Consider the following 24094-nt stretch of genomic DNA (forward strand, 5'->3'; position numbering starts at 1 on the left):
CTCGAGATGACTCTGTGTTTCTGTTGTCATCATTTCTTCATCATTCATGCACTTGGCAAGATTGGACTGAGAAAAGGTTGGGAATTTGTATGGGCGCTGATAACCACGCAGTTGAGTGCCCCACAATCCAATCATTATCATCTGAGCCCTGATTTCTTTTATCTTGCCTTCACGGTCCTTGTGCAGGATGTGTGCTGATGGCAGTAGCATTGTTCTGCAGTCTCCCACAAATGTCAGTTTCCGTGTAATATTTTGCAAAATGAGCATCTATCTCCTCCAGGGATTTCCATTTGAATTCCCAAAGCATTTCCATAATACTTGTGTGTTGTTCAAAACTACCAATGACAAATTGAGCACGATACCTCTGAGTTGATTCGACACCTTCCTTTCACCTGATCTGGTGGGGATTCAAAACATTTGAGCAGTACTCAAGAATACTTCCGAGAAGTATTCTGCATGTGGACCCCTTAAGTTGCTGCTATTTGGAGATTGCGTACACAACACGGGGCCTATCCATAACAGGAAGGCGAAAAAATATATTAGTTAAACTGATAGCTAAAAATGTAAGGGCGACACCATTACCAGTAGTAGAATACCTGTGATTACAGGTATGAGAGATAAGCCTTTTATAGGTTAATATATGCGTTGAAAGAGGTTCAGGTAAATGAAGTGTTAAACACAAAAGGCACTTCTTAATTAAGCTTACAATAGAGGATGGAGGGGGTTATGGATGACATTCAGTTTACACGACCTAAAACATCAGAAGGAAGTTGATGTATTATGTTCATCCGAAAACCTTGTGTAATTGCGGGAATTTATATGTTAACATTGAGCAGGCCATTTCTGTAGGGGAAAGTAATAGCTGTATAGGACCTGGAAGTGGCAAGATGAGACCCAGAGAAATGCCACCCATAACTGAACGTATTAAAATCCTGTCGAAGCTTTTGCATCACAGTGGCAGAGTTTGAAGTGCTTCTCAAAAACAGTTGGGCTCACATTACGCTAGGTATGGAAAGTTGGTTAAGGCCTGATATTGACAGCAGTGAGACTGGGGGAAATCTAGCAAGGGGAGCCCATTGTAGGCCGCTCTCCGACACAGTCGAAACTTGGTAGGTTGAAAGAAGGCCAGGAATATAGGTGTAGATGTCAACACTCGATAATTGCTGCGACAGTGTCTGTCAAAGTTTCAGCATCACTTCATCAGTCCACTTGTGGTGTAGTGTAATGACTAAGGGCACAGTTTTGATATTTGGCGTCCCGTTCAAATCCATTTGTATGTTGGCTTTTTCTTGTCTTTTATTGTCACAGAAGTATGTAACATCGATATTTTTGTGACACTGTGAAATACAGTGGAGTTATTGGTGTAAGAAATAAGCAAGGCACAAAGGAATTGTACACACAGTCTGTGGGGAAAGTTGAAAATTTGTACTGGACCAGGATTCAAACCTGGGTCTCCTGCTTACTAGACAGATGTACCAGCCAGGCGCAGTGGCCACTGCATCTGCATGGATACCCTAGCATGCCTCCTGTCAGACCCAAATTCTCAACTTATGCCGCACACTGCTTATGTAGTGCCTTGGCTCATGGCATCTCACCAAATCCTGTAAGAGTTCAAGCTTGGTGTGCTTCTGCATTAAAGGGTCTGTTGGCTGTCATTGCTTTAATTTGATATATATGGTGTCCTTTCAGACATCTCTGAAAGAACCACATACCCAAAACAAAAAAGAATTTCACATCTTATTAAAAGTGATTGTGTAATATGATGTTTATGCTTTGGGACAACAGGGAAAAACCTGAGAACTTTTTCGTCTGGGAAAAACCCTCGAATGTATTAGAATTTTACTTTATCCTGTTGCTGCAGAATATAACTGCACCAATAAAACATAAATGAGAGGAGGACATCAAAATAAAACTTCAGTTGCAAGGAAAATGTGCCATTTACAACAACAAAACACAGCACACACGCACAAGTGTCTGTCGATAGCAAAATGTGACAGGCTTTAGGACAAAGACTCTGCATTTACATATATACTCCGCTAGCCTCCAAGCAGTGTGTGGTGGAGGGCACTATTCGCACCAAACTAATTTCACCCCCCCCCCCCCCCCATTCCCCCACCCCCGTTTGAAAGTTGTGGTAATAATATATCCTCTACATCCTCAGCAAAGATCGGATTTTGGAGTTTAATGAACAGCTCCTTCCGTTTAGCACATTGTCTGTCTGCAAGTGTATTCCACTTCAAACTAACTATGAGATTTGTAACACTCTTGCGATGGCTAAACGTCCTAGTCGCGAATCTTGCCGCTCTTCATTGGGCCTTCTCAATCTCTTGAATCGGACCCAACTGATAAGGGTCCCATACAGACGAACGATACTGTTAAGACTGGATGAACTAAAGTATTGTAAGCAATTTCCTTTGTTGAAGGACTGCATTGTTTTAGGATTGTACCAATAAACCACAATCTAGAGTTCGCCTTACCTGTTACTTTTGTAATCTGATCGTTCCATTTGAGATCATTTCGAATAGTCACACCCAGATACTTGACAGATGTTACCGCTTCCAAAGGCTGGGCATTGTACTCGTACATCAATGGGGATTTTAACTTTGTTACATGCTGTAGGTTACACGTACTAATATTGAGAGATAACTGCCAGTCATTACACCACACATTTATTTTCTGCAAATCCTCATTAATTTGTTTACAACTCTCATGTGATGCTACGTTCTCGTAGACTACAGCATCATCGGCAAAAAGTCTAATACTGCAGTCAATACCGTCAACCAGGTTGTTTATGTAAATCGTAAAAAGCAGCTGACGTATTATGCTGCCCTGGAGTACACCTGATGTTACACTATTTTCTGTTGAAGTCTCCCCATTGAGGACGACATACTGCTCTCTGCCTGTTAAAAAAACTTTCTATCCAACTTCACATGTCATCAGATAGACGGTAAGTGCGCACGTTTTGGAGCAAGCAATAGTGTGGAACAGAGTTGAATGCCTTTCGAAAGTCGAGGAATATGGTATTAACCTGGGAACCAGTATCTAGAACCTGTTGTATACCGTGCACAAAGAGGGCCAGCTGTGTCTCGCATGACCGCTGTTTCCTAAAACTGTACTGGTTTTTGCAGATGAGGTTCTCATAGTCTAGAAAGGTCATTATGTCTGAACACAAAATATGTTCCATGATTCTACAACAAATTGATGTCAGTGAAATTGGCCACTAATTTTGTGCATCTAATTTTCTACCCTTTTTATAGATTGCTATGACCTGGGTCTTCTGTCAGTCCCATGGAACTTTTTGGTGTTCCAATGATCTGTGATAGATGATGGATAAGAATGTTGCTGTATTTGTAGTGCAGTCAATATAAAATCTTATGAGGATACCCCAGATACAGTAAACACTGTGTCAGCAATCCTTGAGTTTGTTCGATAATATAAAGGGGCAATGGTGCTGCAGTCCCCTACCGTAAAAGAGTTTTTGAAAGCTAGGTTTAGAATTTCGGCCTTCTGTTGATCATCATCCCTTACATTACCCATACTGTCAGCAAGTGAAGGTATTGCATTATTTGTAGCATTCATAGATTTTACATACGGCCAAAAGTTTTTGGGGTTATTTTTAGAATCTCCAGATAAAATATTGCTTTCAAATTTGTTAAAAGAATCTCTCATTGACCTTTTGACAGCTGCTTTCATTTCACATAATTTGTTTGTCAGTGGGGAAGTGACTATGTTTAAAAACAAAATTCTCTGCTTTCTCAGCAACTTCCTAATATGTTTGTTGAACCAAGTCCCTCCCCTATATTTTTGCTAGGCACATATTTCTCTAGCACGTGGTGGACAGTACTTTTAAATTCCAACCAAAGATGCTCAGTATCTTTGCGTCCCGTGGTGAATGCTCGGAGCTGACTACGAGAAGATATTCATTAATGACACTTTTATTTGCTTTCCCAAACATGAAAACTCTTCACTTTTTTTCCCAACTTCCACTGACATAACAGTTATAACGGCATTATGGCCACTAATACCTTCTTCTAGATTAACTTCCTCAAAAAGATCAGGTCTGTCTGTCACTAAGATATCTAATATGTAACAATCTCAAGCTAGTTTTCTAACGAATTGCTCAAGGTTGTATGTTGAGAGTGCTCCTAGAATAACTTCATGGTGGTTTGAGAGAAGCTTTACTTTCAAAGTAAATTTCCTTTGCATAAGATGAATTGCATTAGTGTGAGAATGTGCAATGAATTTCTTAAATCAAGTTGTGTTTGACTCTGATTCAAAATTGAACACTTTGAGGACCAGCCAGTTAGGAAAATTTCAGGCCTAAAAGACCAGCCATTTGTGCCATTATTTAAAAGTTTACTCAGATGTTTGTGTTTGTTATATTTTAAAGTGTAAAGTATGCTAAAGAAGACCAAACTTCAAGGTTAGTTTTTCATATTTATTTTAATCGTTCCATAGATTACAGATTATGCAGTGTCAATGGCAAAATGTATAATTATTCTTAAAAGAAAGTGCTAGGTGAGTTCATGTGCAATTTCACATGTAATTGGCTTTTCTTTGGAAAAATTGAAGTGCTTTATAGAACATGCATTCGGCCATGTAACCTATGAAATGTTAGATGCATAGCAGTGAAATTTATAATTGTGCCTGTCAGAAATATTCTCCCACTGCAATTTAAGCATGCTCTTAGGATTCTGCCTAACCATACACTGAGAAAAAAGAGCAAAAAATTGTTGACAACCAGTATTATAAGTGAAAACTTAGCTCTTCTTATAGCTGTTAATTTAAACCATTTACCTTCTATTTGTGTGTTTGTGCTTAACATAGATGTTGTTGTTGGCTGATTACATCATGTGTCGTGTGCTCTGAATATCTGCTGTCATTGACTAGTGAAATCACAAAATACGAACTAGGGTTTGTTGACAAAAGTGCATCACAACCTCGTTGTCAATGCTTCAGATGATGTCATGGTGTATTTGGTGACATTTGTACTATGAAAATACGCATTGGTGATGTTGCCGCACATCAAATATTTTTCCAAAATGCGTTGCTTTTCACTGAATTTTTTTTTCTAAAGAGCCGGGAAGTTCTCCACCAGTGTATAAAACCTTTACCATTCAAAGGGTAGAGAAGTATAAGTTCTACAGCTGCAAGGGAAAGAGTGTTGACTCTCAATACAGAAAAAAAATTACTTTCACCTGGGGTGTTACATATTTTCACTCAGGAAAGAGAGTATTTTTAACCGTGAAATCCGGGAATTGTTTTTTGGATCCATGTATACACCCTTTATCGTCACAAATCTTATATAACATTACCTAATTAACATAACTAAAAATTAAACACATACAATTTCTAGTTTTTCAGTTTCTGCGTTGGTATTTACTGTTACACTTCAAGAGCACTGATGCATACATAAAAACTTCGAAGCATGAAAATAGAGACTACTGTGCCACATATAACCCAGTCATATTATCTAGTGTGAATGTCATTAGGAAAACAACCTCATTGACATAGTTATTTATCTTGCAATCAGACAATACTTTTGTGGCAAAACATGTGAATTGAAGCATTTTGAATGATGTAATTCTTTACCTGTCGGTAAAAGTATAAGTTGTGGGATTTACATAATAGCAATGGATTTCAGCAACAAACAGCCCATTGTGTAGGGAAGGATTGCTTTGCTCATCCTAAGAGCCACTAATGTACAGAAATGGCTCCATTTTAATGCAGCATTGCAACATTTTCTCCAAAAACTAACAACTTGTTTCCTTTGTAAGCTTTCCAGATTTTGAGCCTGATGTGTAGACATCTTGATGTCCTTCCATTAATTGGTTTACATCTTGCTGGAATCAAGACTAAATTTTGCCACTAATTTCTTGGATATGCATAAACACATTATGTCAGTTGTGATGATAAAATCTAGTTTTTAATAGAATGTGAAATGCTTTTATTTTGTCTATAATTCATTGTATAAGGGGCAATCAAAAAGTTTGTTTCAAGGCATTGCTGCAGTGTTGCATGCAACATTGCACAATTGTGCTGCAGGCATATAAGCACTGAGCGGGATTAGTATGGCATTCTGTCTTTCCACTGTTTTTGTGGCAAATGCGGAAGCGTGAACTGTGGCGACATTTTTACCACATGCATTGAAACAGGACCTACTTCCTCTTTTTCTTTTTATGGCTGCTGAAGGACAAACACTGGTAGACATCCATTGAAGAATGTGAATGCGACAAAATGTCTGTTTAAAGCACCATTGTGGCATGGTGTGTTAAGGGGTGCTACTGCTTCATGATAATGTATGTCACTACATTGCAATGTTATTGTGCAGAAGTTAAACCAACTCGTGTGGGAGACACTTGGGCTCCTGCCCTATAGTCCTGATTTCTCCCCATGCAATTATTATGCCTTTGGTCCCTTAAAACAGAGCTTGAAGGCTTGAAAGTTCCTGTCAGATCAGGATGTGCAGCAGACAGTTACAGACTTCTTCACGCAGCAGGACACAGTGTTCTGCCAAATGGTTATCTTCAGCTTGGTGCGTCGGTGGGATTATTGCCTCAATGCTCACGGCAATTTTGTATGATAGGCATACCTATTCTGGACTGTATGGCCTTCTACTTATCTTTCATGGAGCTACAAAAAATCTTGATGTCAAATAACTTTTTTGACAACAAATGAAATGGGTGTTGGGGGTGCTGGGAAAACAACAAAAACAACAACATAAGATTGAATTTGAACTTGTGGCACAAAATTTCAAAACTGTCCTATTAGCCAGAGCCTTGCTAACTCATTTGGTTTTATTCCACGTGATTGAATTGAAGAAGACACATCAAGACTTTGACTGTTATTTTCTTGGAAGATATTGAGTGCTAGCACCTAGCCGTATAACAGGATTGTCTTTGTCACCCTTCTTTCACTCTGTCAAGTGTTCACTGTACCAGAGAGTGACCTATGGCTAGTTCCCCTTGTAAGTGTATATTAAAAGGATAGGCTAGTGGGAAGTAAGTGTGGTTTATTTGTCACATACTCATAAACTCAAATCCCTTGTCATTGAAACTGCATGCAATATTGCTTATAATTGGATTCTTCTATCAACCACCAGACTCGCCTCCTGATGTAATGATAAAGTTGAGAGAAAATCTTGGTTCACTATTATTTTAAGTGGTGGGCATGACAGTATGAGCTGCAAAACATTATGATGTCCCTTCTCTGAGCATTACCTAGAGCAGTAATGGAAATTTCTGAAAGGAGCAGTATGTAAAAAAGGAAAAGGCAGTCACTCACCTATAGCAGAGTGACACACGGAGCACAGAAACACGTAACAGAAAACAACATTCACAATAGGATTCTAGCACTAGCTATTGTTTTGATAGAAACGCCGCACCTAGGTGGTGGGAGAACAGTCGCTGTACCTGTACCACGCGGTCTGCAACGACTCGTAGGAAGCACCTGAGGGAGGAGATGGAGGGGCGATTGTTCTGTATAAATGGCGCCAGCCCACCGCCGGTCAGTACATCAGCGCACCTGATGATGGCAACATGTTCAATTGCCGAAATATTGTGTCCTATGCACACTCATACCAGGCTGTTCACCTGAGATTTATGTCGTCAGAATTATACGCATTCATACACACAACCACATAGACACCCAAACATATGGTTCTGTAGCCATCATTCTTTTTGTGGCCACATGTGTGAGTGTATGCATGCACATTTGTGCTTGCGCGTGTGCGCTTCTGTCAGATAAAGAACTAATGCTTGATAGCTGGTTTCTGTTATGTGCTTCTGTGCTTCACACTTCTATCTGCTATTGTGAGTAATGACGTAGAACAGATTGTTCAGAAGCCCATGTTGGCAGCGTCCAGGAAGTTGCTGCATTGGATTAGGAGTAGTAGAAGTGGATGGGAGAGAAGTAGGTGATGTTGTGGAAGCGTGTAAGTTTAACTCTTGAGTCCAGATCTTGACGTTAGTATCAATGAACTTGAACGAGACGAGATTTGGGGAGGCTAGGAAGGTTTCCTCTAGATGGCCTATAAAAAGGTTGACATAGGAGATTACCATGTGGGTGACCAAGGCTGTCCAACATGTTTTTTTATCCAGCCTGAACAGCCATAGGTGGCAGGGGCGCTCGTGTGCGTGCGTGTGTGTGTGTGCGTGTACGTGTGCGTGTGTGTGTGTGCGTTTTGCCTGATGAAGGTTTCGGCCGAAAGCTTAATGTGTAACAGTTTCTTCATTGTGCCTGTCTATACTCAACATGTCATCTGCATGATGAGTAATGAGCTATGGTTTCCATAGTTGTTGATATTCCAACATGGATTTTTCATTGTTTGCTTTTCTTAGGTGTTTGTATTTATAAGAACATGAACTGAAAGTCACACATTAATTTTCTTAAAAGTCTAAGCTGTTGCGATACAATATCGCATTTTGAAGATGAAGTAGTCTAAAAATTTAGTAGTTTTCCTATTTTCGTTTACTGATTTCTTATGTCGTCATATTCTGGGGTAATTCATCACTGAGTAAAACAGCACTTTGTGCACAGAAATTCGTAATGAGGAACAATTGGGCATACGAACAAGAGTCTCACAGTGTGTTTATTGCTTTGCGAAGTTTGCTGTTAGCATTTCTTAAAAGATTTAAAAATAATGTCTTCTCTCACTCTAGACCGTGACTCTTTTATCCACAGACACAGTTGTTTGATTGTTGGTCACCTTAAAGCTCTTTTCAGTGTGAATTCGTGTTGGGTTTCATCCATCATCCATTTGTTCCATTCCTCTCTTGTATACACATTAAATGGTGTAATTATTGAGATATGAAGAGGTTGGAATAACAGCAAGCTCTGTGTTTCCTTGTCACAATTTCTCTTTCACAGAATTATTGAAATGACTGCTAAACTGATCTAGCACAAGAAGAGAACTCTTCTTCAGTAAAGCACCTTTCCTTGTCTCGCACACTCTGTTAATCCATAATTTCGCACCAGCCTCATTCATCCATTCTTCGTCATGTACGTGAATGACAACACCTGACAGTATTGCAGATGGTTTTATCATTGTTTTGCACTTGAAAATGAGGATTGGATTAAGTTTTGTATCATCCATGTAACATGATAGGACAACAGTGTAGTGTTTTGTTTTTTGTTTTTTTGTTTTTTTTTCCCTGCTTGTTTATATAGTTAGTTGTGGAACCTTTCATGGCAACAGTTCTGTTACTCAGCACATCAAATGTCAAAGTAGTTTTTCCCATATTCGCAATTTAGCTTAGTTCCACACTGGTTTTCTTTCGATGTTGAATAATAAAGCAGTGGAAAGGTGTAGTTTTTCTTCATGCTCTTGTAGCATTTTCTGAATTTTTTTTGGCTGTGGTTCGCATTGTTCATGACAATTCATAAATATGTAGTACCAACCAGCTTCACCCTTCAAGTCTGTTAAGTTCCACTATAGTGCTAGCTTACAAGTGCGTATTTGAATTATTGTTGAATTCCAGTGCCAACCGGTGTGGCTGAGCAGTTCTAGGTACTTCGAACTGGAACTGAGTGACCATTACAGTCGCTGGTTCGAATCCTGCCCCGGGCATGGATGTGTGTGATGTCCTTGGGTTAGTTAAGTTTAAGCAGTTCTAAGTTTTAGGGGACGGATGACCTCAGATGTTAAGGCCCATAGTGCTCAGAGCCATTTGAACTCTCTCTCTCTCTCTCTCTCTCTCTCTCTCTCTCTCTCTCTCTCTCTCTCTCTCTCTCTCACTCTCTCCCTCCCCCCCTCCATCCCTCCCTCCCTCCCTCCCCCCCCCCCCTAATTGTAACTGCGTCCTTGACCAATTTCAATACGATATCTTCTAGGTTGGCCATTTTACATTCTGTTCTCTATTTGCATATTTAGTCTTCCTCATTCTTCTTTATTAGCCTACCTATGGTGAATTATTTTTTTAAATTATTATTATTATTATTATTCCCCCCCCCCCCCCCCCCCCCCCTGTTGACGGAGGGCCGAAATGACGCTCAGCAGCTCTGTTTCAATGTTATTCTGCATATGCTATGACTTTCAATTTATAGCCCTTTATTTTTTTTCCATTACGAAACCAGCTACTAACAAAACTATTGTACTGTTTGTGATAATACAAACCGTTTTCGGTTCAAGTTAACTGGGACTGCAGACTAGTGGCGCATCACAGACTAGGCGGTGTTCTGGATTTGAATGGTGTAGCAGAAGGGAGACGATGTTAGCAAGCTTCCAGCATCAAATAGATGGCTGTTTTGAAGACGAGCAGGAATTTTAACTCAAACACTGGACATTTTTGTATTAATGTAGAGTAAAAGAGATACCTGAAATTTGGAGTCAATTTTTTTGCCCTCTAACTCCACAGCAAATATTCTGAATGTGTAATAGTGTGTGTGTGTGTGTGTGTGTGTGTGTGTGTGTGTGTGTGTGTGTGTGTGTGTGTGTGCGTGTGTGTGCGTGTGCACACACCCTTGAGGGTTCAGTTTTCTTTCCATACAGCCCCTATATGTGGAGCATGTATTGCAAGCTGAAAAACAGAAAAGTAAAGAAATCTCTCATGAACAAACACAACAGGTGTGTGTGTGTGGGAGGGGGGTCGGGCATGCATTACTTAAATTGGCTGAAGTTTCTGTGGATTTATTTCCATACTTATTAGTATAATCCTAGCTTTCTAATTGAAGCCTAAAATGTGTATTGTTATTACATGGAACTGAGATGTATTTAAAAACGATTTTTATATAATATTGAACAGTAATTAACCCATAGGGTGTTGTAGCTTATATATGTGCCATATGCAAGTTTAATGCTTTTTAGATTTTGTATGCTTCTTCTTAATATACTAATTTAGTTTTAAGAAGACATACATTTTTGTATTTCTGTTTATAGTTACTGTGTCTGATTGGTGAAGCATTTGATGAATACAGTAGTCAAGTCTGTGGAGCTGTTGTCAATATAAGGGCAAAAGGAGACAAGATTGGCCTTTGGACATCTGATGCTTCAAATGAACAAAGTATTATGAAAATAGGGTAGGTTTATCAAAATTTTGATTCCTTAAACATACTTTTTAAATCTCAGATATTTTTAATGTGTTTCATTATTCAGGATGATTCACGAAGATATGCAAGTATTTTAATGTTTTTCTGCAAGTAAAACTAAAGAAAAAAGTTAATAAAAACATGTCTGAAAATCTTTAGTTACAGAGTTACTGCTAATAAAAGATTTTGCCTGAAATTGAGCAACTTCACTGATATGAAGCCATCACACAGCTGTAAGAGGCTAAAGTAAAGCAAGATTTCCATGGATTTTTGTGCATGGGGAAGGATGAAAGACATAGTTTATGAGGTCTGAGTCAATACACGTGAGGCATTACTTGCTCGCATTATGAATGCAATAGATGAAATTAAGTACAACCCTGTGAAACTGAAAAGAGCAACGAAATCTGTTCATACACATGCAGCTAAATACATTGAATTCTGTTGAGACATTTTTGAACATTTATTGTAAATGTATTGTGAAATTGTATGTTCACTGTACAACCTCCTTAACACTGAGCTTTGTTTCTTCAGGTTTAACATGAATTCATGTGTACTGTGGTACTAATAAAAGCAGATTATCTGACACATTCATACAGTTACAGTTAATGTTATTACCATCATTTTTCCAAAATTAAATTCTCTACACCTTCTGTTGAAAATTTTGTACAATTGTCTGGAATTTAGAAAACAAATTGGGCCAAGTAGTTAAGAAATTAAAATTTTTACGAAATTACTTCTTTGCTTCTCTCCATGTTTAGGAAAACTACTGCAGGTAAACGTCTGGGACATGTTTTATTAGTCACCAGACTGATAACAACAAAATAAATGTAAATTGTGCTTTACTTTAACCTCATACAGTTTTGCAGCCGTTTCAAATATTAGCTAAGTTGCTACATTTCAGGCAGTCTTTTGTTAGCCATAACTCTGTAACAAAACATTTGTGAACCTATGTTTATCTGAACTTTTTTCTTTAGTTTTACTTGTAGAATAACAAATTAAAATATTTGCATATCTTTGTGAATCACTCTGTGTATCGTAGGAGTTAGTAGTGAGTGAACTTTGTGAAGGTATGAAACTGCGTGCTAGTTATAATTGAAAATTGAGAGGTGAAGGCTGTGTCCCATTCATTGCAGTCTGATGATATGTGTTTTGTGCATAATTCTACTTTGGAGTTTAATGAACAGACTGAAATTGGGAAATACTTTGATATGTACACTGCCATATCATTGACTTCAGTTGTAGGTTGTGATTGCATATTATGATTGTTTCATTAAATCTGATATTATTTGATCATCTTCTGTATTCAAAAGGAATTTTGGTTGCCATTGTATATGAATAGGATGTAATCAGATACAAAGGAAAATAGGTGAGGTTATGTTAAACTTCTTCTCAACATGAAGGTTGGCTTCACAGCAACATTGTATTATGAGGAATGGTCCTATTGATGGTAGCATGCTCGTTGCCATTTCTGGCGTTTCAGCTCACTTATCCAACCAGTTATAGAAGATACAAATTGGTGGTGGCTTACAGCAGCAGCTGTCCACAAATTAATTCTGGTTTACCGTATTGAAAAAAATATCACCACCACTTCTGAATTGATAAAATTCATCTTCAGACAGCATGCATATTTCATCAAAAAACATTTGTTTACAGGTGAAATATCCACCTGGCACAAACGTTTTTATAGTCCTTTTTTCACTGAATCATATGTACATGACTACAGGAATATGATTCATTGGAGAAAAAATGTGAAAACAAATCTTCCCGGCAGATATTTCATGTAACTTCAAATTCTAACACAAGTTTTTGCGCATCCTTTGTTATTACAGTTTTGTCACAGGGAATTATTCTTGGGCAACTCTCTTGTACCCGAACATAACACAACACTTGAAACTTCCTGGCAGATCAGCACACACTCAGGTGCAAAGTGAAAATATTGTGAGATGCATTTTGACAAAAGCATGCAAGGTGTCTGAGATGAATTATATCAATTTGAAACTGGTAATGATACTTTTCATAAAATAAACCAAAAAGCAATTGGCGGTTGCTTGCTGCTGTACACTATCAGCAGATCGTATTGTATAACAACCATGGTCTAAAAATTTTTTTATTTGACAATATTAGTCTTTTTGAAGTGGACTCCAAACCACAGAGCAACCTGACATTTTTCATGTCCTTTATTGAGATGAAAGGAGTGATAAATGACAAAAAAAATTGTAGGATCAATTGAGAATTGAACAGTGCATCTTTGGATTTGTTTACCACCCCCCCCCCCTCCAAAAAAAATATATATATATCCCTCTCCACCTTATTGATGGTGGGGAGGCTTGCGTACCCCAGCGATTCAGCCAATCATACTGTAATTAAACCACAACCGAGGGGTATCTGTTATAGGGACAACAGTCTGGATGATTGACTTATATGGTCTTGAAACATCGACCAAAACTGCCTTGCCATGCTGGTACTGCGAATGGCTGAAAGCAAGGGGAAACTGCATTTGTAATTTTTCCCAAGGGCATGCAGCTCTACCGTATTGTTAAATGATGATGTCTTTCTCTTGGGTAAAATATAAAATAATCCCCCCCATTCGGATCTCCGGACGGAGACTACTCAGGAGGATGTTACCGTCAGGAAAAATAAAACTGGCATTCTACAGATCAGTGCATGGAGTGTCAGATCCCTTAATTGGGCAGGTAAGCTAGAAAATTTAAAAAGGGAATTATATATTAAAAACAAAGATTCCAAGACTTACCAAGTGGGAAAGCGCCGGTGGTAGGCACAATAAATAAAACACACACACACACACACACACACACACACACACACACACACACACACACAGAATTTCTAGCTTTCTCAACCGAAGGTTGCTTCTTCAGGAAAGAGGGAAGGAGAGGGAAAGACGAAAGGATGTGTGTTTTTAGGGAGAGGGTAAGGAGTCATTCCAATCCCGGGAGTGGAAAGACTGCCCTTAGGGGGGAAAAAAGGACAGGTGTACACGCGCGCGCACACACACATCCAGACACCAGACTGGCGCTTTCCCGCTTGGTAAGTCTTGGAATCTTTGTTTTTAATATATTTTTCCCATGTGGAAGTTTCTTTCTATTTTATTTACATCATCATTAAAAAGGGAATTAGATAGATTAGAGTTAGATGTAGTGGGAGTTAGTGAAGTTCTGTGGTAGGAGGATCAGGACGTTAGGCGAATACAGGGTTATAAATACAAAATCAGATAGGGCTAATGCAGGGGCAGGTTTAATAATGAGTAAAAAAAATTGAAACATGGATAAAGTTTGATAGTTACGAAAAGGAAGAGAAGGAAAAATAGTACGTGAATATGGCCTGGGAGGGGGGGAGGGGGGGGGGGCAGGAGGAATGAAAGAGGAATCTGCTTGATAGAATTTTGCACAGAGCATAACTTAATCATAGCTAACACTTGGTTTAAGAATCATGAAAGAAGGTTGTATACGTGGAAGAGACCTGGAGACACTGGAAGGTTTCAGATTGATTACATAGTGGTTAGACGGAGATTTAGGAAACAGATTTTAGATTGTAATAAATTTCCAGGAGCAGATGTGCACTCCGACCACAATTTATTGGTTACGAACTGCAGATTAAAACTGAAGAAACTGCAAAAGGCAGGATTTTAAGGAGATGGGACCTGGATAAGCTGAAAGAACCAGAGGTTGTAGAGGGTTTCAGGGGAAGTATTACAGAATGATTGACAAGACCAGGAGAAAGGAATATAGAAGAAGATGGTTAACTTTGAGAGACGAAATAGTGAAGCCAGCAGAGGACCAAGTAGGCAAAAAGACAAAGGCTAGTAGAAATCCGTGGGTAACACAAGAGATATTGAATTTAATCAGTGAAAGGAGATAATATAAGAACACAATAAATGAAGCAGGTGAAAGGGAATAAAGACTAAAAAATGAAATTGGCAGGAAATGCAAAATAGCTAAGCAGGAATAGCTAGAGGACAAGTGTAAGGATGTAGAAGCATACATTGCTATGCGTAAGATAGATGCCACCTGTATGAATATTAAAAGATCAGATGGAAAACCAGTCCTAAACAAAGAAGGGAAGCAGAAAGATGGAAGGAGTATATAGAGGGTCTATACAAGGGCGATGTACTTGTGCACAGTGTTATTGAAATGGAAGAGGATGGAGATAAAGATGATACGAGAGATATCATGTTGTGTGAAGACAATATTGACTGAAATACTTTCTTTCGAATTCTAAAGGTGGCAGGGGTAAAATAAAGGGAGCAAAAGGCAACTTACAGTTTGTACATAAACCAGAGGGCAGTTACAAGAGTCAAGGGGCACGAAAGGGAAGCAGTGGTTGAGAAGGGAGTGAGACAAGGTTGTAGGCTATTCTCGATGCTATTCAATCTGTATATTGAGCAAGCAGTATAGGAAACAAAAGAAAAATTTGGAGTAGGAGTTCACGTCCAGGGAGAAGAAATAAAAATTTTGAGATTTGCTGATGACATTGCAATTTTGGCACACAGAGCAAAGGACTTGGAAGAGCAGTTGAATGGAATGGACAGTATCCTGAAAGGAGGACACAAGATGAGAATCAACAAAAGCAATAATAGATGCTATTTGCTATTGTTATTTGGGCAGAAAAATAACTGATGATGGTCAAAGTAGAGAGAATATAAAATGCAGACTGGCAATGGCAAGAAAATAATTTATGAAGAAGAGAAATTTGTTAATGTCGGGTATAGATTTGTCAGGAAGTTCTTTCTGAAAGTATTCATATGGAGTATGGAAGTGAAACGTGGACAATAAATAGTTTAGACAAAAAGAGAATAGAAGCTCTTGAAAGGAAGGAGGCGGGCATGAAATTGAATGGCAATTGGATTCAATGCTGAAGAAAGTGTGTACTAGTCTTCCCTCACGGGTTGATAGCAACAATGGATGATGGGAGCCAATTACAGCGAGTTGTGCTTGAGTATTCAAAGCATATGTCACATCACTGTCCTAGGGTATGCATAAATGGAATTTTGCTGCAATCAGTAAGGAGCTAGGATGTGAATTTATAATGTGAAATCCATCCAACTGCAGCATAATGGCCTGGAATGTTTCATTAATTGTGATATCTCTGGTTGTGAAAGATCATATTTTACAGTTGGTATATTGCCTTCTAGCATGGTTGTTAGAGAGCAAGAAACCCAATAGCTGCTTTCTATTTGAGTTTAAGAAGTAATATTTTGACCTGGACAACCTGACAGTTCTAGGGGCAGTTGTACGGGAAGTTTCCCTTTATACACAACAGCCTGTAGGAATGTTCTTTGATATTGGCAAGTCATATGATACGATGTGGAAGTACAACATTCTGCCAGCTTCATATCTCTGGTGTTTTTGTAAAAGGTTGCCATTGTTGTTGAAATCTTGTCTTGCTGAGGAATCATTCCATTACCATATAGAAGTCATGCTCTCAATCGTTGTTACGCAGTAGATCGTTGTTGCTCAAAGGACATTTGCAAGTAGAACAGGAAAAGTCTTGACTACACTCCTGGAAATGGAAAAAAAGAACACATTGACACCGGTGTGTCAGACCTACCATACTTGCTCCGGACACTGTGAGAGACCTGTACAAGCAATGATCACACGCACGGCACAGCGAACACACCAAGAACCGCGGTGTTGGCCGTCGAATGGCGCTAGCTGCGCAGCATTTGTGCACCGCCGCCGTCAGTGTCAGCCAGTTTGCCGTGGCATACGGAGCTCCATCGCAGTCTTTAACACTGGTAGCATGCCGCGACAGCGTGGACGTGAACCGTATGTGCAGTTGACCGACTTTGAGCGAGGGCGTATAGTGGGCATGCGGGAGGCCGGGTGGACGTACCGCCGAATTGCTCAACACGTGGGGCGTGAGGTCTCCACAGTACATCGATGTTGTCGCCAGTGGTCGGCGGAAGGTGCACGTGCCCATCGACCTGGGACTGGACCGCAGCGACGCACGGATGCACGCCAAGGCCGTAGGATCCTACGCAGTGCCGTAGGGGATCGCACCGTCACTTCCCAGCAAATTAGGGACACTGTTGCTCCTGGGGTATCGGCGAGGATCATTCGCAACCGTCTCCATGAAGCTGGGCTACGGTCCCGCACACCGTTAGGCCATCTTTCGCTCACGCCCCAACATCGTGCAGCCCGCCTCCAGTGGTGTCGCGACAGGCGTGAATGGAGGGACGAATGTAGACGTGTCGTCTTCAGCGATGAGAGTCGCTTCTGCCTTGGTGCCAATGATGGTCGTATGCGTGTTTGGCGCCGTGCAGGTGAGCGCCACAATCAGGACTGCATACGACCGAGGCACACAGGGCCAACACCCGGCATCATGGTGTGGGGAGCGATCTCCTACACTGGCCGTACACCTCTGGTGATCGTCGAGGGGACACTGAATAGTGCACGGTACATCCAAACCGTCATCGAACTCATCGTTCTACCATTCCTAGACCGGCAAGGGAACTTGCTGTTCCAACAGGACAATGCACGTCCGCATGTATCCCGTGCGACCCAACGTGCTCTAGAAGGTGTAAGTCAACTACCCTGGCCAGCAAGATCTCCGGATCTGTCCCCCCATTGAGTATGTTTGGGACTGGATGAAGCGTCGTCTCACGCGGTCTGCACGTCCAGCACGAACGCTGGTCCAACTGAGGCGCCAGGTGGAAATGGCATGGCAAGCCGTTCCACAGGACTACATCCAGCATCTCTATGATCGTCTCCATGGGAGAATAGCAGCCTGCATTGCTGCGAAAGGTGGATATACACTGTACTAGTGCCGACATTGTGCATGCTCTGTTGCCTGTGTCTATGTGCCTGTGGTTCTGTCAGTGTGATCATGTGATGTATCTGACCCCAGGAATGTGTCAATAAAGTTTCTCCTTCCTGGGACAATGAATTCACGGTGTTCTTATTTCAATTTCCAGGAGTGTAGTAGTGATAGAAGGTACCCTCTGCCATGCCCCTATGATGGCTTGTGGAGTTTGTATGTAGATGAAAATGAAGGAAGCCTTTTAAATGTTACTTCCTTCCCAGTCTTGTAAACAACAAACTGACACATCTAATAGACTTCTTTCTTTCTTTACTGCTTCTCCTCCTGTCTTGCATGGACAGCTTGTCAATTAACAGTTGATACTTCCAGAGTATAGGAGGTTCTGCACAAAAGATGGTTTCAAGTTTTCAATAGATAAAAAGGTATGTGTTCATTTGAATCATATGATTCACATTTTTAATGAGCCAAAACAGTGTCGTAATTGCACTGATTTAACCTAAAACAGTTTTATATAGCACTTGTCTGGTCCTACTTATGCTGTGGGTGTACCATTTATGGTTCACAAAGACTGTTATACCAAAGGGTGTTGGATGTAGTACGCCATGCAGACATCAGACTGGAAACGAGCCCTACCCCTAACCTCCGTGTCAAAGCTAGTGAGCCACCATGTTCTATCAGACAATTGGCCCTGGCTATGCAACATGCCTTCAAATGGAAGTCAGCCAAATAATCAGTCATATGAAAACAGTAGATTCAGTTGCTTGTAGCTTTATAAATCAGTTGAACCATTAATTTATTCTTTTGAGTGAAACCAGTCTGTTGGACCAACCAAATGCAAATAGTCGATGCAGCCTGGAACGTTTTAGCTCTGAGCAGAAACATTCAATCGTTTTTCATTGTTAAATCATGATTGTTGACTGCACTCTGGTATCGCCTGTGTCACTGTTATTTTCATTCCAATATTTGCTTTTTATATAACCAGGTGAAAATTGATCCTTAAGGGTAAAATCAGTGTAATAGACAGTATCTGCAAAGATTAGTCATATTATGGAACAATAGTTAATCAAAGATTTTCAAAGAAAATTAATGAATTACAAGAAATATTTCTGGTAACCAAGTGACAATAGATGCTTAAAACAAAATTATTAAGACATCAATTATTAACATTTTAAAACCAACCAAAAATCCATATTTAATGCCACAATTAAGAAAAAAATCACATTTAAGTAGATAAATTATGAAAATACTTCATTTTTAGAAATATACTTTTATTCATCCCTCCTTCAAATAACATAAGCTTTTTGTCCCTAAAAGAGAGAGAGAGAGAGAGAGAGAGAGAGAGAGAGAGTTGACAACCCTACCCATGGTTCATGTATAACAGAAAATAATTATGTAGTAAACAGAGTTGTGGTCACCTGTAAGTTATTACTTTTTATTTGTTGGTGACTGGTTTTGGTCTACTACATTTCTTGGTGGTGGTAAGAATCCCTGATGTGGAGCAGGCCCTGCAGTGGTCTCAGTACTGGTGTGGCTGGACCTGCTCCGTGTCAGGGATTCCTACTACCACCAAGAAATGTAGGTCTGATGATGATCTCTGTAGTAGGCTGAAACCAGTCACCAACAAATAAAAAGTAACAACTTACAGGTGACCACTAATAATTATAACCACTACATAATTATAACACTAATTAGGTTGCTGTTTCCTAGAACACTGTTCCAGAGCATTATAACTGGAAAGATTAAAAAAAGGTATATAAGGGGTCCATCCATTAATTGCGTGAGTTCGGAATAGGAGGGAGGGGGTGGTCTGGCATAATCTCACCAAATCTCAATAAAGTCCGAGGGAGGGAGGAACAAAAAAAATCTCTCATCAGTTTTTTAGTTCTGTTTTATAGGATTAAGTCCGAGCATAGACAATAGTGCCCATGAATCTTTGTCCTCTCTGAACTGAACTGATCTGATCTGAATGCTTTACATGTGTGCATGCTTGGGATTTCTGAATTTGAAACAAGTGTTGCAAGTGCGTACAAGTGTCGGCTTTCATCCAGGGAGTTCTCTGCCCTTCAGGAAGAAGTCACTGCGTACCAGTCAGTCATCCTACAATGCATATGAAGCCAATGTTATGGTTTTTGGGATGATATTGTATCAGTGCATATGTTGAGCAGCGTATTGACAAGTCTAAAACACATGTGTGAGCAAGAAGTTAAATAGTATTTGGAAAGAAGATAAGCTGAAGTTAACAGATAAGAATTCTCTTAGTGTTCGTATAAATGATGAAATTGAAAAGCTACATAATCATAAGGCTCAACGGAAAGTACCAACTATGTTTTCTTTCAGCTGCTAAAGAAGTAAAGCTTCAGTGACATTTCATGTGTACTGCATACCAACAGAAGGTAAATTTTTTTGAGCCCTGTCAAAATGACAGCCTGTACCAATGCTTCTCAGAGTTTGGATGTTTAAGGTAAAGTAGTGGTTTTTTAATCACATACTAAAAGTCTGTTTCCCACATTTTATGTATGAAATGTGGTTTTATTGAAGTGTTTGAGTAATGTTTAAATCAATTAAAAATCATTTTTTCATATTTGTGCCCATCTATGGGGTAAACCTCACATGAGGGGGAGGGGCCCCCCACCATACCTCACCAAGGGGGAGGATGGAGCCCAAATTTTAAAGAAGATATGTTACTTAATTAATGGGCATCTGCTAAAGCAAGCACTTAATTCACAGAGATAAGAAAAAAATGTTCACATAATTGCCGCAACTACAGACTTGTCGGTTGTTTCATATAAAGTGAAAACACTCGGAACCAGAGGTAGAGTGAAAACATTCTTATAGCTGACATGGCCGCAGAGACTAGTTTCATTTCACTTGAAAACCCATCTGAACAAAAAAACAATTGATTGTTAAAACGAGTTTCACTGTAGTGCATGTAAAACAAATTGCGGCTTTTGACACTTCAGTATGCAGTGAGTGGAAGTAAGCGCAGTTGCCAGCGCGTGCTGGGTGTGTCAGCAAGTGACCACAATATAATGCCAGGTCTACTCAGCGCGGCACTTGGCTGTCCGAAGAGCAAAGCGGCCAGTCGGCAATCTTTCTCAAATGATTTTAATGAAACTATTGAGTAATAGTGTCTCATTCTTGCACATCTTATAGTTTAATTTGTCAGCTTCATGCTGAACTGCCTATCATTTTGTTAATGGTCGTACGTATTGTGATATTTCGATAGTAGATAAACTACCACAAGAAATTTGTAGTTTGCAGTGAAAAAAGGTATTCTTATGAATTTGTGTTTGGTGCGTGTTAGGTAATGTGTTGCTGCATATTAAATGTAGATAATATATTATTTTAACTTGGAAGGATATCATTGCTTCCAATCTCGAGAAAATGGAATGCATGTAAAGCGCTCCATCATGAACTTGTGGGTCAGTGAAAACTAGAATGAAATATTTGTAATTACGAGTGGTTTGAAATATCAAAACATGATTTTGGGAAATGACAGTGTGCAAAGGCAATAGTGTTTTGCCATATAATTAATATCCTTCCATATCTACCACGATATTAAAGTTACTACAGATTTCGCCAGTGAAATAATGTAATTATCGAGGGCCATAACGAGAACTGCTGTGGGTTTTGTAACAATGTAAGTCAAGAAGTTATAAGTTCATTTTTATACTGGCAATGGACTGTTTAATAAAATATTGACCTGACTTGCACTCAGTTTAATATTACACTATTTCAGGATTCTGTCACAATTGATTTAGAATGTTGAGATGAATATTTCTAAATTCTGCTGTGTTCCAACAAGAGAAGTTATGTATTCCTCAAAACTTGTCCCAGTCCTTCTTGAATCAATGTCTCCTTTACCTTCTTGGTATGGCTGACAACTCAAGATCAGTCCTGTACTGTAACATTTGAAGGGGTGTCCGTTGTTGGAGGAAGCTTGATTAAACTATTTCATTTACCATTAGCCAGTTCGTTGACCTGGTTTGGCTTGTACAGCACTAAAAGTTCCATTAACTTAGCCTTATACAGGTTCAACTTGTCTGGAAAATTTTCTTGGTTCTAGAGCAAAATACTCAATTTACTCCACTGCATTGCTGGAGCTTTATGCATCACAACAGAGTGCTATGGTGTTTTGTCCTTTACTATTATTGAATTCCGAGGAATGTTTTGCAGCAGAACTTTATCATCCTGGCTGCTGAACGTGTTCTTGGATGACACTTTTCTTTGAAATCTTGTATTCAGATGTACTGCACTGTTGTTACTAATGTGATGCCAACACAAAACTGTTGCTCACAATATCTGATGACTACAGAACACTTAAATGCCAGGAAATATTAGTTTACGAGAGCTGACGAACATTGATGTAGCAACAGGGGCACTTTACCAGCCGAACCGCTGGCAGTGCGGTAGCAAAAGCCAGCTCGCTATTGGTGTTACCTGGGCACTGGTGTCCTGTTCCCTTCCGGTCAGCCAAATGTGAAATGGTGCAACTAATTTTAAAAGTACTATAGAATCTTCAGTGGGCACCATCATTTCTCACCCTACAGCAGAGTGATTGTTCCTGAAACGCTCTGGAGCCAAAAGCCATTAAACATTTGGACGAAACAGCTTTTACTAAAGAATAACGTAGGAAATATTGATGTTCTCCACAATTTGATTAATAGAGGCACCCAGAACAAATTTTAAATTACTTGTGTATAACTAATTGGGAAATGAACAAATTGTGTCATATATTTTAAATGACTCTGTAATGACAAAAGTGGTTTAGAGAGATGGTTCAACTGAGGAAACTGTATTGAATGTTTCATAGGTTCCCAGATGACATGCTAAGGACTTGCATGCCAGTAGAATTTAGTGTCCTCAATGCAGAGTTGTTTCTTATTTTGATGGCCCTTAAGCTGATGAGATGTGTCCATATATGAAGAATTTTCTTCACCTACTCTGACTCCCAGAGCACTCCTACAAAACATTCAGAGGAAGTACCCAGCAGAGAACCTTGGCTGGGACATATGTTGTACCCCGTTTTATCTACAAAAACAGGGTAGAGTGAGTAATTCTGTTTGGTACGGGGACACAACAGATTTTGTGGTAATGAAATAAGACGCAGCAGCCAAGCAAACTCAGTATGAATATTTAGTGGCTATATATAAGAGCCCACCAAGGTTAGTAACATCACTGGTTAGAAGTCATGGGTATGTGAGAAAGAGAGTAGCTGGAAACAAGTGAAAATTTTGGACAGTTAAACCAATACTGAGGTGTGCCTCCATTCAGTCACTCAGATGAAACACAATCGACTTAGTGCTGCTCAAACAAGGCGTTTCGCCTTGGATCTATGACTTCTTCTTTCATCTCGAAGAGCCTCCAGAATTTGGCGTCACTATGATAGCACATAGTACATTAACTGTATGTTGTTTGTAAGCTGATGTGAGAGTGTTAAATGGTTAGAGATATTACCTGAATTTTTAGTGTCATTTGGACAAGTGTACCACAGGTTCTAAAATTTATAACCAATTTGGACTTGGCCCAAAGTTGTTGGGAAACAGATTTTTAACAACTGAGTGACAGGCTTCCTCCTGTTTTTACATTATTAGTCAATCAGCCAGTTATACCTGGGGAAAATTTCAGCTCTTCTATCCAAATGATATTCATTTCACACATTAATATTGTATGTTAAGACTTATGATAATTTTATTACAGTGTGATGTCGTGTACTTGAATGTGTGAGATATCTTGTGCACAAACATTCATATTTTCTTTGTCTTAATATACATACAATAATTATTTAAAAGAAAATATTATTTAAAATGATTTTTCATGTGTTTTAGTCTCACTAATCAAATATATTTTTTAATCTGAGACATTATAGATCAGGTCAGTGCTGGCAGTGGTGAGTGTCTGCTCTTCTTGAACACCTTGCCTGAAGGGATTGTCCTTCGTGCCCTTCAGAAAATTTACATTATCAAACATTGCCAAAAATCTAGTAACTTATTTTATTTCCACTGTAACTGTCCATAATAAGTTTATTTGTAAAAGTTGACCTTTTTGGGCGCTACATAACACATACACATTCATATTTAGCAGTGGGGTTGATAAGTCATACTCTACCATAAATTTTCTTTAGTACCATAAATTTACTTCTACATCTATACTTGCAAACCATCTGAAGTAATGGCAGAGGCTATGTCCCATTGTATCGGTTATTAGTGTTTCTTCCCATTCTATTTATGTATGAAGTGTGGAAAGAATGATTGTTTGAATGCCTCTGTGTGCTGTAGTTATTCAGATT

General features: G+C 39.3%; 1 protein-coding gene across 1 annotated transcript in view; it reads left to right on the forward strand.

Annotated features, from left to right (window-relative positions):
• Positions 1 to 24094, forward strand: part of LOC126284537 (eukaryotic translation initiation factor 4E-like) — a 42413-nt gene that overhangs the window by 11072 nt on the left and 7247 nt on the right. The window contains exon 4 of the mRNA XM_049983537.1: positions 10877 to 11016. Within this exon, the coding sequence (XP_049839494.1) occupies positions 10877 to 11016 (140 nt within the window). The remainder of the gene's footprint in view (positions 1 to 10876; positions 11017 to 24094) is intronic.

This window comes from Schistocerca gregaria, chromosome 8, assembly GCF_023897955.1.
Source record: "Schistocerca gregaria isolate iqSchGreg1 chromosome 8, iqSchGreg1.2, whole genome shotgun sequence".
Classification (NCBI taxonomy): Eukaryota; Metazoa; Arthropoda; class Insecta; order Orthoptera; family Acrididae; genus Schistocerca; species Schistocerca gregaria.